The following is a 14,432-nucleotide window of genomic DNA, read 5'->3' as shown; positions in this document are numbered from 1 at the left end:
GAGAGGCATTGCTTCCCTCCCTAGTCCCTACGCAGCAGTAGCAGCAGCCTAGATGGAACATTGCCACCTGGTGGTGCTTCATTATTTAAAATCCCTCAACTGTCTTTCACAGCACAGGCTCCCTCACACTCAGAGATCAGCAGCAATCTCACTCACACTCCTCTCTACTCCTCTCCAAAACTAACACAACTCTGAGAGAGGGAGGCCTTTGCATGCGTGTCTGAGAAGTAATCATATTTTCTCAAGGGTTTACGCAAGCTGGGTAATTTTGTCAGTTCAGTGGAGTGTGAGTACCAGTGTGTAGTCTATGTGCTGAAAAATGGCGCTGTTCTATTAATCATGCCTGAGGATTATACCAGGTAAGCCACGACAGCGGCCATTGAAATGTGGAAAACGGACATGTAAACAACTTCCTCTATGGCCGGATGAACCCAAGTGGGATCAGACATCGCTGCTCAGTGCAGATCCCCTTCATTTCCATAACAGAGAGGGGCACCAATCATAATAAGTCTTATGAACACCGGATAATACAAATTGTAGCTGGGGAAAGTGGAAGAATTGAATCAGAGGAAATAATGGCTTGACGCTGAGTAGAGAGGGTGGTGGTGGGTGGGTTGTAATTCTTAACAGTGTTTGACTATCACAAATACCAGGACCCAGGTCCCAAATGAGGACATTCTGCCTGCTGATTAGGCTGGGTGTGGTGTGTGTGTGTGGAGGTGGGTGGGTGGTTAGGAGTTGGGGGGGGGCGACGACAATACAGCGTGCCGACAACAATCAGTTTGATGTAGCCCTGCTCTTCTCAATAACATAATGCCTCCACTATACACCTCTCGGGAAATCATCACCTTTTGCTCTTCAAAGCATGTAGAAAATTAAAGTCGAAATTACTGTCGGAATTGCCAGAGTTTTAATCAAGTATTCTGTTTCAACTGTGGGCTACCAGGCACAGGCTGAATGCTAAGAGGAAGTCTGGCATTATTGTGAATATTATCTACCGCTGATTAGTTTCAGCTGCAAATTATTAAGTGCCAAAATAAAAGAACCGAGAGAGAGAGAGAGAGAGAAAGAGAGAGAGAGAGAGGGGCAGAGATTGAGAGGACGGAGGAAAAGAAAAGAAAAGACAGAAAGAAAAGGAGAGAGGAGGGAGAAAGAGAGAGAGGGAGACAGAGAGAGATAGAGGGGGAGGAAAAGAGTGAGACAGAGAAGACCACAGCTTCAGGAGACAACGTCAGTGAGGAACATTCACCGACCTGTTAAAGGAAAGAACTGGGTCATGACTGTTCCCACCGTTGGCAGCTTCATTAAAGACATGCAAAAAATACTGAAGGATGAACAAAAAAACTGAGATAGGAAAACAACTTCAAATCAATCACCACACAGGCAGAGAGAGATAAAGTGTGTGTGTGTGTGTGTGTGTGTGTGTGTGTGTGTGTGTGTGCACATTCTGGTATGCTGCCCCCTCAGCTCCGGTCGGTACTTTAAAGTCTCACTTGGTAATTTGTGGGAATGATGGCTGCCGAGTGAGACAGGGTAACAAGAAAACAGGTGGATATGTGAAAGCAGTAGGAGGCAGGGTGTAGAAGGATGAGGGTTGTTCACACTAAATGGCCATTAACTATATTTGAGCATAATTGATTTGGGAGTGTCTTTCCAATTTCTTGCAATTAAATGAACTGGTGGTGATTGAGGCTATGACTTAGATACGCCATTGAACTGAAATAAGGGCCATCTTACGTATAAGGACTGAGCAAAGAATGTCTTTGTGTTGTCTCGTGCTGATGTTGACCACAACCACTGTCTTATTTTACAACAGCACACTCTAGCTAGCATCTCAACTTCATACTGATATTTGATTTGACACTCTTATAAAAAAGGCATCCAAATGGGTTCTTCGGCTGTCTCCATAGAATAACCCTTTTTGGTTGCAGTTTAGAACCCTTTTTGGTTCCAGGTAGAACCCTTTTGCAGTAGAAAGGAACCTGGAACCTGGAACCAAAATTGTTCTACCTGCAACCAAAAAGGATTCTTCAAAGGGTTCTCCTATGGGGACAACTGAAGAACCCTCTAAGGTTCTAGATAGCAGTGTACAGCTACAGTAAATTATTTTTATGATGCAGTAATAGTATTATAGAAAGAACTACATTGAGACAACCTTCTCCTTATTGGCCCATGATTTTAATGGTCATATAGTTTAAATGTATTATTACTAAATCCACGCTGTTCCCTCTTTCCAGCCTGTGGACTTTGAGACTAAGAGGGCTTACACCCTGAGAGTAGAGGCATCCAACACACACTTGGACCCCCGTTTCATCGCCTGGGGCCCCTACAAAGACACAGCCACGGTTAAGGTTATGGTGGAGGACGCAGACGAGCCACCTGCTTTCATGGCAACTAGCTACAGCTTCGAGGTGGAGGAGAATGCCCGTGATGGGACCGTGGTGGGCCGTGTACACGCTAAAGACACAGACGTGGCCAACAACCCTGTCAGGTAGGCTACTTGGAATACTCTGTCTCACTCTCTTTGTTACACATTTGTGTTTGTTTTTAGCGCCGTTGTCTGATTATCAACCCCACTCCGTCTCATAGTGTTATAATACATCCTTTCTGTTTTAAATTGACCATTTTATGTTGATACGTAGATGATATCAGTTTCAAAGGCCTCACCTTGTCACCATAAAATACTGCAGGGCCCAACTCAATCAGTAAACAAAATAAATATCCTATATTATTTCCTGCTCTGCAAGAACAAATGTTTAAATTAATATGCAATTTCAAACTATAAATATTGTTCCATCGAATACATTAACCCAAACAGTGCAAAACATGCATTCTTACAGCACAATAATAATTGGGCTTTTGTTTTATCTAAGGAACCAGGCCCTAATTGAATACAGTACGTGTTTACATATCACTACTGTTCACTGCAGGTACATGATTCCCCGCTACACGGACGTGGAGCAGTTCTTCAGTGTCGGCCCAGAGGATGGCATCATCAAGACCACCAGACCGTTGGACCGGGAGACACTACCCTGGCACAACATCTCTGTCAGCGCCACTGAGATTGGTACGCCACCCTCCACCATCCACCTCGGGTTTCAAATTAGAGAGTAGCTGTGAATACCAGAGACGCCATGCCTCCCAATCCAGGAAATGTTGTGTTCCCCCTCGGCTCTTATGTCGTCCTAGAGTCGCCACCCCTCAAGATGTTTTTAGAGAAGATTACCACAAAGTGCCTTTCAAAAAGTGAAATGAGTAGCTAGAGACTACTGCAAAACATCCACATCCCCCAAATCAGAAATAAACATCTTGAAGTTGCTGTTCTCTGTCTGTGTGATTCTACTCCACATTATTATGTCTGGTTTTGAAGTATATCTGTCTCAAATATTTCCATCTCTCCTATCAGGGATAATTTGATGCATCAAAAATGTATGTCTGGAACTTTAGAGATCAAGCAGTTCTGTTGTATTATGCACAACACTGGTCTGACAGCATCATTTCCAAGCATTCAACAATCTACATCATTTCTTATACAATAAATAGGGTCATACTGTGCTGTCTTCTCATTGTGTTTGCAGTGAATTTCAGAGGGAGCTGGTTTTGTTTTCCTAGCAAGCCAAATCCCATGAATGCGCACTGAATCACTAACTTGTTTGTTATTCATTTTTGTCATTCTGCACAGGGGGACATCACCAAGATACAAAAGTACGTGTCAACATCAAAGTCAAAGATATGAATGACAACGCCCCTGAGTTTGCCACACAGAACGAAATCCTTGTGTGTGAAAATGTCTCCCCTGGCAAAGTAAGTCTAATCATTTACAATGTATATTGTACTTTTTCCCAAGTCACATTTAGAAAAGACAGATCTTTATGCATACTAGTAACCATCATGTGCAAAAATATATTTATATTTTATTGAATATGTTCAGTGTTTTGGTGGACTCTGTCTGTACTAACTCTTGTGGTTGTTGTTCAACTCAGCTCATAGAGACAGTCAGTGCAGTGGACAAGGATGAGATGGTCCACCGACAGTACTTCCACTTCAGCATCGCCCCAGAGGCTGTCAACAACCAGAATTTCTCCCTGAAAGACAACAGAGGTGGGTGGCTCAAGCATTCTATTTCCATCAATGAGAAGAGCGACTTCTGTTTGGACACTTTTACTGTCTTTATAGTGGCTAGTCGGCACTCCAGGACTCCAGTCAGTGAGATAGAAAACCACTGGGTATTTTTCCTTCTTTACATCAACATCCAGATGGGAAGTGATTCAACAGATCTTTGTAGACTGAAGTTTGATTTGAAGCTAGATCCAATAGAGCTCCCCACTTATTAATTACCACGGGTGTCTCTCTGGCGTCCTAGCCTCTGCATCGGTGAACTGCTGCATGTAGGAGACTGAGCCTGTTGGATCAGTTTGCAGAGTTTGCGATTGCATTAGCTATCCCTACATCACACTCTGACTGATCAGCCAGAGGAGTGGAGAGGTGTGAGAGAGAGAGAGAGAGACAGAGAGAGAGAGAGAGACAGAGAGAGCGAGAGAGAGAGAGAGAGAGAGGTGTTTGGGGGCCTGGCTGGCTGGTGACTCATCCCAGCTGTCCTTAAGCTCAAAGCCCCTGCCAGTCACAGTGATGGAGCGGCTGCTTAGGCGAGCTGATCAGAGAGAGTACCTGTTACATTCCATTTCAACAGATGAGGCACAGTGGTATTTATCCCCAGAGGATGCCATCTCTCATCAGAGGAGAATTACTCATCATGGGGATAGCGTTCATCAGCCTTGTTTATAAACTCCTGGATTAAAGATAATGAGAAGCAAAAGTTAATCACAGAGTTTTGACGCCATAAAAATACTTGATTAGACTTGCTTATATCCATAGAGATTGCTCAGGACCATGTGACAAAGCTATTGTAATGACTATGATGGAGACATTCAACAGCTGCTGCGAGTAGTTCAGTCAGCATTGCCATCTTTGAACAAGCAATTACATGACACTTCTCTTAATGACATGCATCCATCAATATTCTCTTCTACAAACTTAAGCCAACTTAAGCTCTTTTTTCATCCTCTGCCATTGCTTTAATACTCGTCCCGACCGTGCCGTAATCACAAGCTACTTCCAAGCATCTCTCCTTCTGTGATGGAGGAGAATGAATGAGGGGGAATGAATGTGTTAATTGCAGTTTAATGGGATATTTTTTTTAATCCCCAGATAAAGTCATATCAGACTGTTCCAAGCAGTGCTTCAGTGACTATATAGCAGCCAGCATGGCAAGGGATGGCTCTCTACCCGTTTGATCTGCTTTAATGAGAATCAAAATTTGTGCTTTTTAGCAGTGTTTTCAAAAAGCCCACAATATGAGCAGAACAGATTACAGCCCCTCCGATTTGTTGGGTTTAAAGAATCCAAAGCATCCTTTGAAATGGACAGCTTTCCAATCTAAATGTATCTATGTATTTTCGGTGTCGGTCTGAGACAGCAGGGGCTATTTAGTTTTTTCTTGCGCTATCATATCTGCAGATATAAGAACATTTGCTAAGTTTAATTTTATGAAGAAAATGTTCCTCAAAAGTGGCTTCTTATGAAGTGCTTCTTTCAGCCATACTACCTTGTAGGATATTTAAGTTCTCATGGCTTTAGACTGTGTTCTACCTCAACCCTTAAAAGATGCTCTACCAAGGCAATGATAACCTTTCTTAGTATGATGTAGACCTATAATGAATAGCGCAGGATTCATAAAGCCCATTCACCCTTCCATTCTGTATGCACAATAGCCTTGTCATGAGAAACCTTTTCTGAAAAAGGTGTAGTGGGCTGAGGACACCGCTGTGAGAGAGGGAGGGAAAATGACTAAGCCACAAGCACCTAAATGAACTCGCTCCATCTCTGTTCTGAGAGCGACCTTGCACTGCGTCAGGAGAGTGCACTTGGCATCCTTCCACCCTCACCCAGCCCCAAATAAAACCAATACAGCTACCTCCGCTAGAGCTTTGATTACACTTCCAAAAGCTAATAAATGTTCACAATATTTCAATAATTTAATATCTGGAAATTCACAGCTCATTGCTTTCCCCCGCGGCTATACGTCTGCCTTCTGAACTCGTTGGATAAGTAAAACTCTTCGGTTATAACTATGATTGTGTTAAGCAGTCTGTACACTACCGGAAATACCCCCCTCCCAAGAGGAGATATTTAAAGGACCCTCTTTTCTCTGTACTTATTCTACTTCGGCTCCTCTCTTGTTCCCCACAGACAGCACAGCCAGCATATATGTGACCCGGAGGGGCTTCAGCCGGATGACCCAGGATGTCTACTTCCTTCCCATTGAGATCAACGACAACGGCATTCCTCCCATGAGCAGCACCAACACGCTGACCATACGAGTGTGCAGCTGTGACAGTAAGGACACCATCCTGTCCTGTAACGTGGAGCCTTACATCCTGCCTGCAGGCCTCAGCACCGGAGCTCTCATCGCCATACTAGCCTGTATCGTCATTCTCCTGGGTGAGCATCAGCACTAAAGAAAACATCAACTTTGTTGTTGATCTAATATTTACTCATGTTTGATCTTTTTTTCCATCCTGAGTGGTGCTTATCCTTAATGTTTTCAGAATAGTTTAATGTATTTATGGAACAGATGCTTGACAGAATATTAATAGTGTGCGTTTTGATTATTTACACAGGCTCAATTAATTATTTAGCTTGCAATTAACACTGTTTAAAAAAATGTCAGACAGATTCATACCACCTGTAATACTGTATATTTTTGCACTTCTAATACAAATGATCTGTTAAAGCCTGTCTAATTAGGCAATATGAAATGCTAAAGGTATTTTAAGAGCTATAAGAGCTAGAGCTTGTATGATTGGCTGACATATGTTTCTCATGGCAGCGATCGTGGTGCTGTTTGTGGCCCTGCGTCGTCAGAAGAAGGAGCCGCTCATTGTCTTTGAGGAGGAAGACATCCGTGAGAACATCATCACCTATGACGATGAAGGTGGCGGAGAGGAGGACACAGAGGCCTTCGACATTGCTACGCTACAGAACCCTGACGGTGCCAACGGCTTCCTACCCCGTAAGGACATCAAGCCTGAGCTCCAGTACCCAATGAGGCCTGGCGGGCACCCCGTGGCCAACAGTGTGGATGTGGATGATTTCATCAAGACCCGCATTAACGACGCGGACAACGACCCCACGGCCCCTCCCTATGACTCCATCCAGATCTATGGCTACGAGGGCCGGGGCTCCATCGCTGGATCCCTCAGCTCCTTGGAGTCGGTGACCACAGATTCCGACCTAGACTACGACTACCTCCAAAGCTGGGGCCCGCGCTTCAAGAAGCTGGCAGACCTTTACGGCACCAAAGACTCTGCCGATGACAACTCTTAACGTTCACCCATTTCCCTGACCATCTCCTTGCACCCTTTCTCCAACCTTCCACTGACTTTGTGTGGTGCTTGAAGTTTACTATAAGTATACCACAAGCATTTTTATTTATAGTAAACTTTGTTATTTGTACGTGTAAAGTATACTTGCAGTATACTAGATACCTGTTGGGGATGTTTGGTAAGGAAGGACAGAGGGAATTGAGGAGGTGGAAACAAAAGAGCAAGAGAGAGAGAGAGAGAGAATTATAAAACACATTAAAAACATTTAATAAAAACACCTCTGTGGGATGTACTGGTGTGTATGGAAAATTAAGACATGCTTAATGTTTGTGGTGAGAGATCAAATAACACTCGGTATTTCAATTTTTTATTCATTTTGTAGGTTACTACGGTTTGGGGTTGGAATGTGGGTCACAGAGAGACATGTAATTGTTGATACTGTGAATGAGCTCACAAAGAGGAGAATAAAAAATTGTTGCCTTATATCAATGAAAAAAACGATGAGAAAACCACAACAGCAAACTGAGACTGGTCGCTCGTGTAGCACCTCCATCTTCCTGAGGAAGATGAATTCAACAAAAAACAGAGACAGTGTTTTTTCACAAATCCAGTGAAAAATCCCCCCTTTCAGCCCAATTTCACCAATGATAAATCACAAGGAAAGACCTGTGAGCTCAAAAATCGCCTTAAGTAATGGACACTCTTGCATCACAGTGCATTTTTTGCAACTTGAAAAATATATCCTAAAGCAAGCTAAAGTACATATAACGTATGTACAGTACAATGTGCAAATATGTCTCTTGAGGATCAAACGTGCGCCGATTGGTTCTTGTAAATCTCATTTTTTTATGATAATGTTATTATGATTATTATGATTTTTTTGTTCTCTTCATTTTTTAAACATTTTTTGGGGGCGTATGTTTTTCTCCCTTGTTGAGAAAATAGCAATCTGTCCTGTTGTAGTGAATGACGCCTAATTTCTATGTCGAATTTATGGTACCTATTTGTACAATTTTAAAAGTTCTTATTTTAGTACACATGCAGATATCAGTATTTCAACATGTAAGAAAACGTTACAGCATCACACTTATATTTTATGAACATTGTACTGTTGCTTTATTATGTGCTTCTATCTAAGAAGCGAAAAACTTTGAAATAAATGCTTTTTATAAAATGATTGATGGTGTTAATAAATCTGTAAGAGCAAAAGAGCAATCTGTTCTTTCCCTAGAGGTGATCTATGTTATGATATTGAACGGTGTCTACTGGATGATGCTGGGAGGACTTAGAGTAATAAAGGAGTTCAATATACAGTCACAAATGGTGCCACAGAACAACCAGGGACACCATGAATATGCACACACACGCACACACACTACACACACACTGCCCACACACACACACACTGCACATTCATGTATGGAGCTTTTCACTGGTATGGACCCAGGATGTCAGTGTTCCCATTGACCATTTCCTGAGATTAACGTATCTCTCCCAGGGATGCTCCATAGCAAACTTATTCAACCTCTCCAAGGGATGCTTCCCAGCTAAAGGTCAATGTGCACTTTAACACTAGAAAAGCCAGGCCTGGAGGGACTCCACTTTGAGCCATTTTGACAGCAACATTCTAACTGTCTAATAAGTACATTTCATATACAGTGCCTTCAGAAATTATTCACACCTCTTGACTTTTCCAAATGTTGTTGTGTTACAGTCTAAATTTAAAATGTATTAAATGTAGATTATTTGTCACTGGCCTACATTATATACCTTAACATCAACGTGGAATTACATTTTTTTATGTTTAGAAATTAATTGCAAATGAAAAGCTGAAATGTCTTGAGTCAATAAGTATCAACCCCTTTGTTATGGCAAGCCTAAATATGTTTAGGGGTAAAACATGTCCTAACAAATCACATGAGTTGCATGGACTCTGTATACAGTACAATACTGTTTAAAATGTTTTTTTAATGACTACTGTACCTCATGACTGTACCCCACACATATAATTAATTATATGTAAGGTCCCTCAGTCGAGCAGTGAATTTCTAACACAGATTCAACCACAAAGACCAAAGAGGTTTTCCAATGCCTTGCAAAGAAGGGCATCTATCTATATTTTATGTCCTGAATACAAAGTGTTATGTTTGGGGCAAATCCAAGACAACACATCACTGAGTAACACTCTTCAAATTTTCAAGCATGGTGGTAACTGCATCATGTCATGGGTATGCTTGTCAATGGCAAGGATGAGGGAGGTTTTTTTTAATTATAAAAATAAATGGAATAGAGCTAAGCACAGGCAAAATCCTAGAGGAAAACCTGGTTCAGTCTTCTTTCCAACAGACACTGGAAGACAAATTTACCTTTCATTAGGACAATAACCTAAAACCAAGGCCAAATATACACTGGAGTTGCATACCAAGACGACATTGAATTTTTCTGAGTGCCTAGTTACCGTTTTTACTTAAATTGTCTGGAAAATCTATGGCAAGACTTTAAAATGGCTGTCTAGCAATGATCAACAACCAACTTGACAGAGCTTGAAGATTTTTTTAATAATAATGCAAATATTGTACAATCCAGGTGTGCAAAACTCTTCGAGACTTACCCAGAAAGAGTTAGATATCTAATCCCTGCCAAAGGTGTTTCTAACATGTATTAACTCAGGGGGTTGAATAATTATTAAATCAAAATATATTAGTGTTATATTTTTTATAATTGTTTTACAAGAGTTACATTTTTATTCCACTTTGAAATTACAGTATTTTGCGTAGATTGTTCACAAAAAAGGACAATTAAGTCAATCTTTATCCCACTTTGTAACACACCAAATGTGGAAAAAGTCAAGGGGTGTGAATACTTTCTGAAAGCACTGTAGAACAATGTCCTGGTGTAGAGAGGAGTAGGCAGGAGGCAGTTGTAGTTTTAGAACTACTGAATTTATTTAAGCACCATATATCAAAGCAGGACGAAACCCAATGCTGTTGTCCTCAAAATATATCTTCGTAAACAAAAAGGCACAGAGCGAACCCAAAGTACAAAATATAAAGTACTCAGGGAATAGTAGGAGAGATTCCTCTCAGGAAAACAAGTAACATTTACAATGACCGACAAAGACAAATGGCAGAGTGAGTATAAATACAGTGACAGAGTGGGGATTGGAACCAGGTGTGTGTAATGATGACGAGACAAGTCCGGGGTTGATGAGTGAAGGGCGTTTGCCAGCAATAGGTTCGGAAGCAGTTAGAAGGCCGGCGACGCTGAACGCCTGAGCTGAACAGGAGGGGAAGCGAAAGCTAAGGCTGGGGTGACAAACACAAATAATCCTTTGGTTGTGTTTATGAAGGTCTTGGGTAACATTAGAACACAATTTTTTCCCCATTAGTTTATATTACCATGTGTGGAGTGCAAGGAACAGCAGTTGTTCTTGGAAATATATTTTGCTTTGATTAGTGCTTTTTGAGGTCGTTAATTAAAAAAATATTCTGGTTTGTGATTTCGGTTCCGATAATTATTTTTTAACATTAAAATCATTATGAAATAATGACATTAAAATGATTTTAGAGCTTTTTATTGAAAATTCCAAAGCCAAACATAGTGAACATTCAATTGCCAAAACATTTAAAATATCCATTGTCTATGAAATAATAAACATTTTCAGTGGTGTATGTTACTTAGTTTTTATTTTATTACTTATTATTTTTCTTTCCTTTAGTCATCCTATTTAGCTAGGATAGCCAAGCGTAAGCATACAGTAGAGTTGTCTGAAAAAATCATTTGACTAGTTCTTCAAAGTAGATAAGACGTACTTTCACAAACGTTCACTATCCCTCTCGTAGTTGTGTACATTCCGTCTATGCGGTCTTTGTGTATCTAACCTAATGTATCAGGTGTAAAAGTGTGTCCATCTCTGTCTGAGTTTTTCTTTATTTTAATAATTTTCTACATTGTAGAATAATAGTGAAGACATCAAAACTGTGAGATAACACATATGGAATCGTACAGTAACCAAAAACAGTGTTAAATAAATCTAAATATATTATACATTTAGAGTTCTTCAAAAAAGCACCCATTGCCTTATAGACAACTTTGCACACTCTTGGCATTCTCTCAACCAGCTTGAGGTAGTCACCTGGAATGCATTTCAATTAACAGGTGTGCCTTGTTAAAAGTTAATTGTGGAATTTCTTCCCTTCTTAATGCATTTGAGCCAATCAGTTGTGTTGTGACAAGGTAGGGTGTTATACAGAAGATAGCCCTATTTGGTAAAAGACAAAGTCCATATTATGTCAAGAACAGCTCAAATAAGCAAAGATAAATTAAAGTCAATCATTAATTTAAGACATGAAGGTCAGTCAATACGGAACATTTCAAGAACTTTTAAAGTTTCTTCAAGTGCAGTCACAAAAACCATCAGGCGCTATGATGGAACTGGCTCTCATGAGGACCACCACAGGAAAGGAAGACCCAGAGTTACCTCTGCTGCAGAGGATAACTTCATTAGAGTTAACGGAACCTCAGATTGCAGCCCAAATAAATGCTTCATAGAGTTCGAGAAAAAAAGACACATCTCAACATCAATTGCTCAGAGACTGCGTGAATCGAGTCGAATTGCTGCAAAGACACCATAAGAAGAAGAGACTTGCTTGGGCCAAGAAACACAAGATATGGACATTAAACTGGTGGAAATCTGTCCTTTGGTCTGATGAATCCAAGTGTGAGATTTTTGGTTCCAACCGCCTTGTCTTAGTGAGACGCAGAGTAGGTGAACGGATGATCTTCGCATGTGTTGTTCCCCCCATGAAGCATGGAGGAGGAGGTGTGATGGTGTGGGGGTGCTTTGCTAGTATTACTGTCAGTGATGTATTTAGAATTCAAGGTGCACTTAACCAGCATGCCTTCGTAGCATCCCGCAGCAATACACCATCCCATCTAGTTTGTGCTTAGTGGAAATATCATTTGTTTTTCAACAGGACAATGACCCAAAACACCTCCAGGCTGTGTAAGGGCTATTTGCCTAAGAAGGAGAGTGATAGAGTGCTGCATCAGATGATCTGGCCTCCACAATCACCCAACCTCAGCCCAATTGAGATAGTTTGGGATGAGTTTGACTGCCGAGTGAAGGAAAAGCAACCAACAAGTGCTCAGCATATGTGGGAACTCCTTCAAGACTGTTGGAAAAGCCTTCCCCATGAAGCTGGTTGAGAGAATGCCAAGAGTGTGCAAAGCTATCATCAAGGCAAAGGGTGGTTACTTTGAAGAATATAAAATATATTTTGATTTGTTTCAAAGGTTTTTGGTTACTACATGATTCCATATGTGTTATTGCATAGTTTTGTTGTCTTCACTATTATTCTGCAATGTAGAAAATAGTAAAAATAAAGAAAAACCCTTGAATGAGTAGGTGTGTCCAAACTTTTGACTGGTACTGTATGTGTGTTAAATAGACTTTTTCAGGAAAGGACAGAGGGGGCATGACTTTAAAAATGGCAGATATTTCCATTATAAATGCATTGGCAGGCAAAATGACTGCTTCTGCGTATTTAGTGTTGAAAAACTATGGCGAAGAGAAAGGGAATAAAATTGAACTTCCCTCCACCTGTATGAGGCTTACGACCAATTTGCCCTGGGAGGTAACTGGAGGTAAACAGAAGGATACTCAACCTTCTTCCCCTACCTGAGTCTCAAACTCCTACCCCTCCCCTACTTGAGTATGGAGGGAGCCTGGGAATCAGCCTCTGGTGGAGGGGCAACACACTGAGAAACATTCAGTTCATCTCACATGGACCATGCTAAAGTGAGTGAGAAAAGCACTGTGTGAGCATTTTGACCTCTGAATTACTGTAGTTATACACTCTAAGGTGTGTCCTTCAATATCATGGTTGTTTGTGCTAAATATATATATTTCCCCAGTGCTATCATTGCCATTGGGCTATGCATTACAATCTTAAAGCTACAATATGTAACTTTTTGGGCAACCTGACCAAATTCACATAGAAATGTTAGTTATAGATCTGTCATGCTCGTTGACACCAGGTCTAAGAAGCTGTAGACCTGTTCTATGTGCACTATTTCTATGTTTCCATTCTAAAATGTTGTTTTTGAGTGTTATATTTTTGGTTTTGTACACCAGCGTCAAACAGCTTAAAATACTATATTTGTGGTTATGGAAAATATATTTCACTGCAGTTTAGATGGTACAATGATTCTCTATACAATGACTGCTTGTTTTGTCACATAAACTGAAATTAGGCAAATTATTGGCAGAACAATTTCTGCATATTGCACCTTTAAGTGTGCAAGATTACCTTTGACCCATTTTCTTTTTAGAGCAAAAACAAGGCCAGCATTTCAAGCTGTATCCAGAATGAAGACAGCAGCAGAGTAAATTTAATCAGGGTGATATTGCTTTCTTCATGTTTGCTTTAAGCCTTAACCACAGTCATCTTGTCAGAGCGGATGATAACATGAGAGTAATCTGAAATGTACAAGCGGCATGAGGCAGCATCCCTGGTTTACTGATCGACAATATCTTCAATGAAATTACAATTTGTGTACTTCTGACCCTTGGATGAATGTCAATCACTTTCTTGTGTTTATTATCCCTATAATGCGTTAGCCTTACACGAAAGAGACTGATTAACCCTTGTTTTTTTTAAATGCAGATGCCAGTGTATCCTCAGTGTTTCAGGATGTCAACCCTGTTTAAATCCGAAGAGTAACGTCCCATATCTGTTCAAGCTGCAATGCTGTTGGACCTGAGAAATTACATGTTTAGAAGAAAGACTACAGGTCAGCATGCTGTACCAAGATTACACTACATTACAGGTAGATACAGCTACTGTTAAGCATACTATGTATATGTCTGGATAAATATACATATCACCTTGGGGCCCGTAAACTTAATGTGATGTATGAGAGAGAGGTGTATGGATCAGGTGTCAGAGTGTATGGATGTGGCAGGGCAGAGTAGGCAGCTGGTCTTACTCACCTGTCACAGGTCTGTGGGTGGCCCTGCCAACGGTCTGCCCCCTCTCCCATCTC

The 14,432-nt window shown here is 40.9% G+C and overlaps 1 protein-coding gene across 1 annotated transcript in view; it reads left to right on the top strand.

The window, feature by feature from the left end:
• Positions 1–8,562, top strand: part of LOC110526276 (cadherin-11) — a 70,748-nt gene extending 62,186 nt beyond the window's left edge. Inside the window, exons 8-13 of the mRNA XM_021607096.3 lie at positions 2,238–2,491; positions 2,931–3,067; positions 3,683–3,804; positions 3,984–4,101; positions 6,250–6,501; positions 6,890–8,562. Coding sequence (XP_021462771.1) covers positions 2,238–2,491; positions 2,931–3,067; positions 3,683–3,804; positions 3,984–4,101; positions 6,250–6,501; positions 6,890–7,386 — 1,380 coding nt within the window. The 3' untranslated portion in view covers positions 7,387–8,562. The remainder of the gene's footprint in view (positions 1–2,237; positions 2,492–2,930; positions 3,068–3,682; positions 3,805–3,983; positions 4,102–6,249; positions 6,502–6,889) is intronic.
• The last annotated feature ends 5,870 nt before the right edge of the window (positions 8,563–14,432 follow it).

This window comes from Oncorhynchus mykiss, chromosome 6 (assembly GCF_057628025.1).
Source record: "Oncorhynchus mykiss isolate SJ-2025 chromosome 6, ASM5762802v1, whole genome shotgun sequence".
NCBI lineage: Eukaryota > Metazoa > Chordata > Actinopteri > Salmoniformes > Salmonidae > Oncorhynchus > Oncorhynchus mykiss.
Note: the sequence above shows the minus strand (reverse complement) of the source record. Positions and strands in the feature narration are given on the sequence as shown.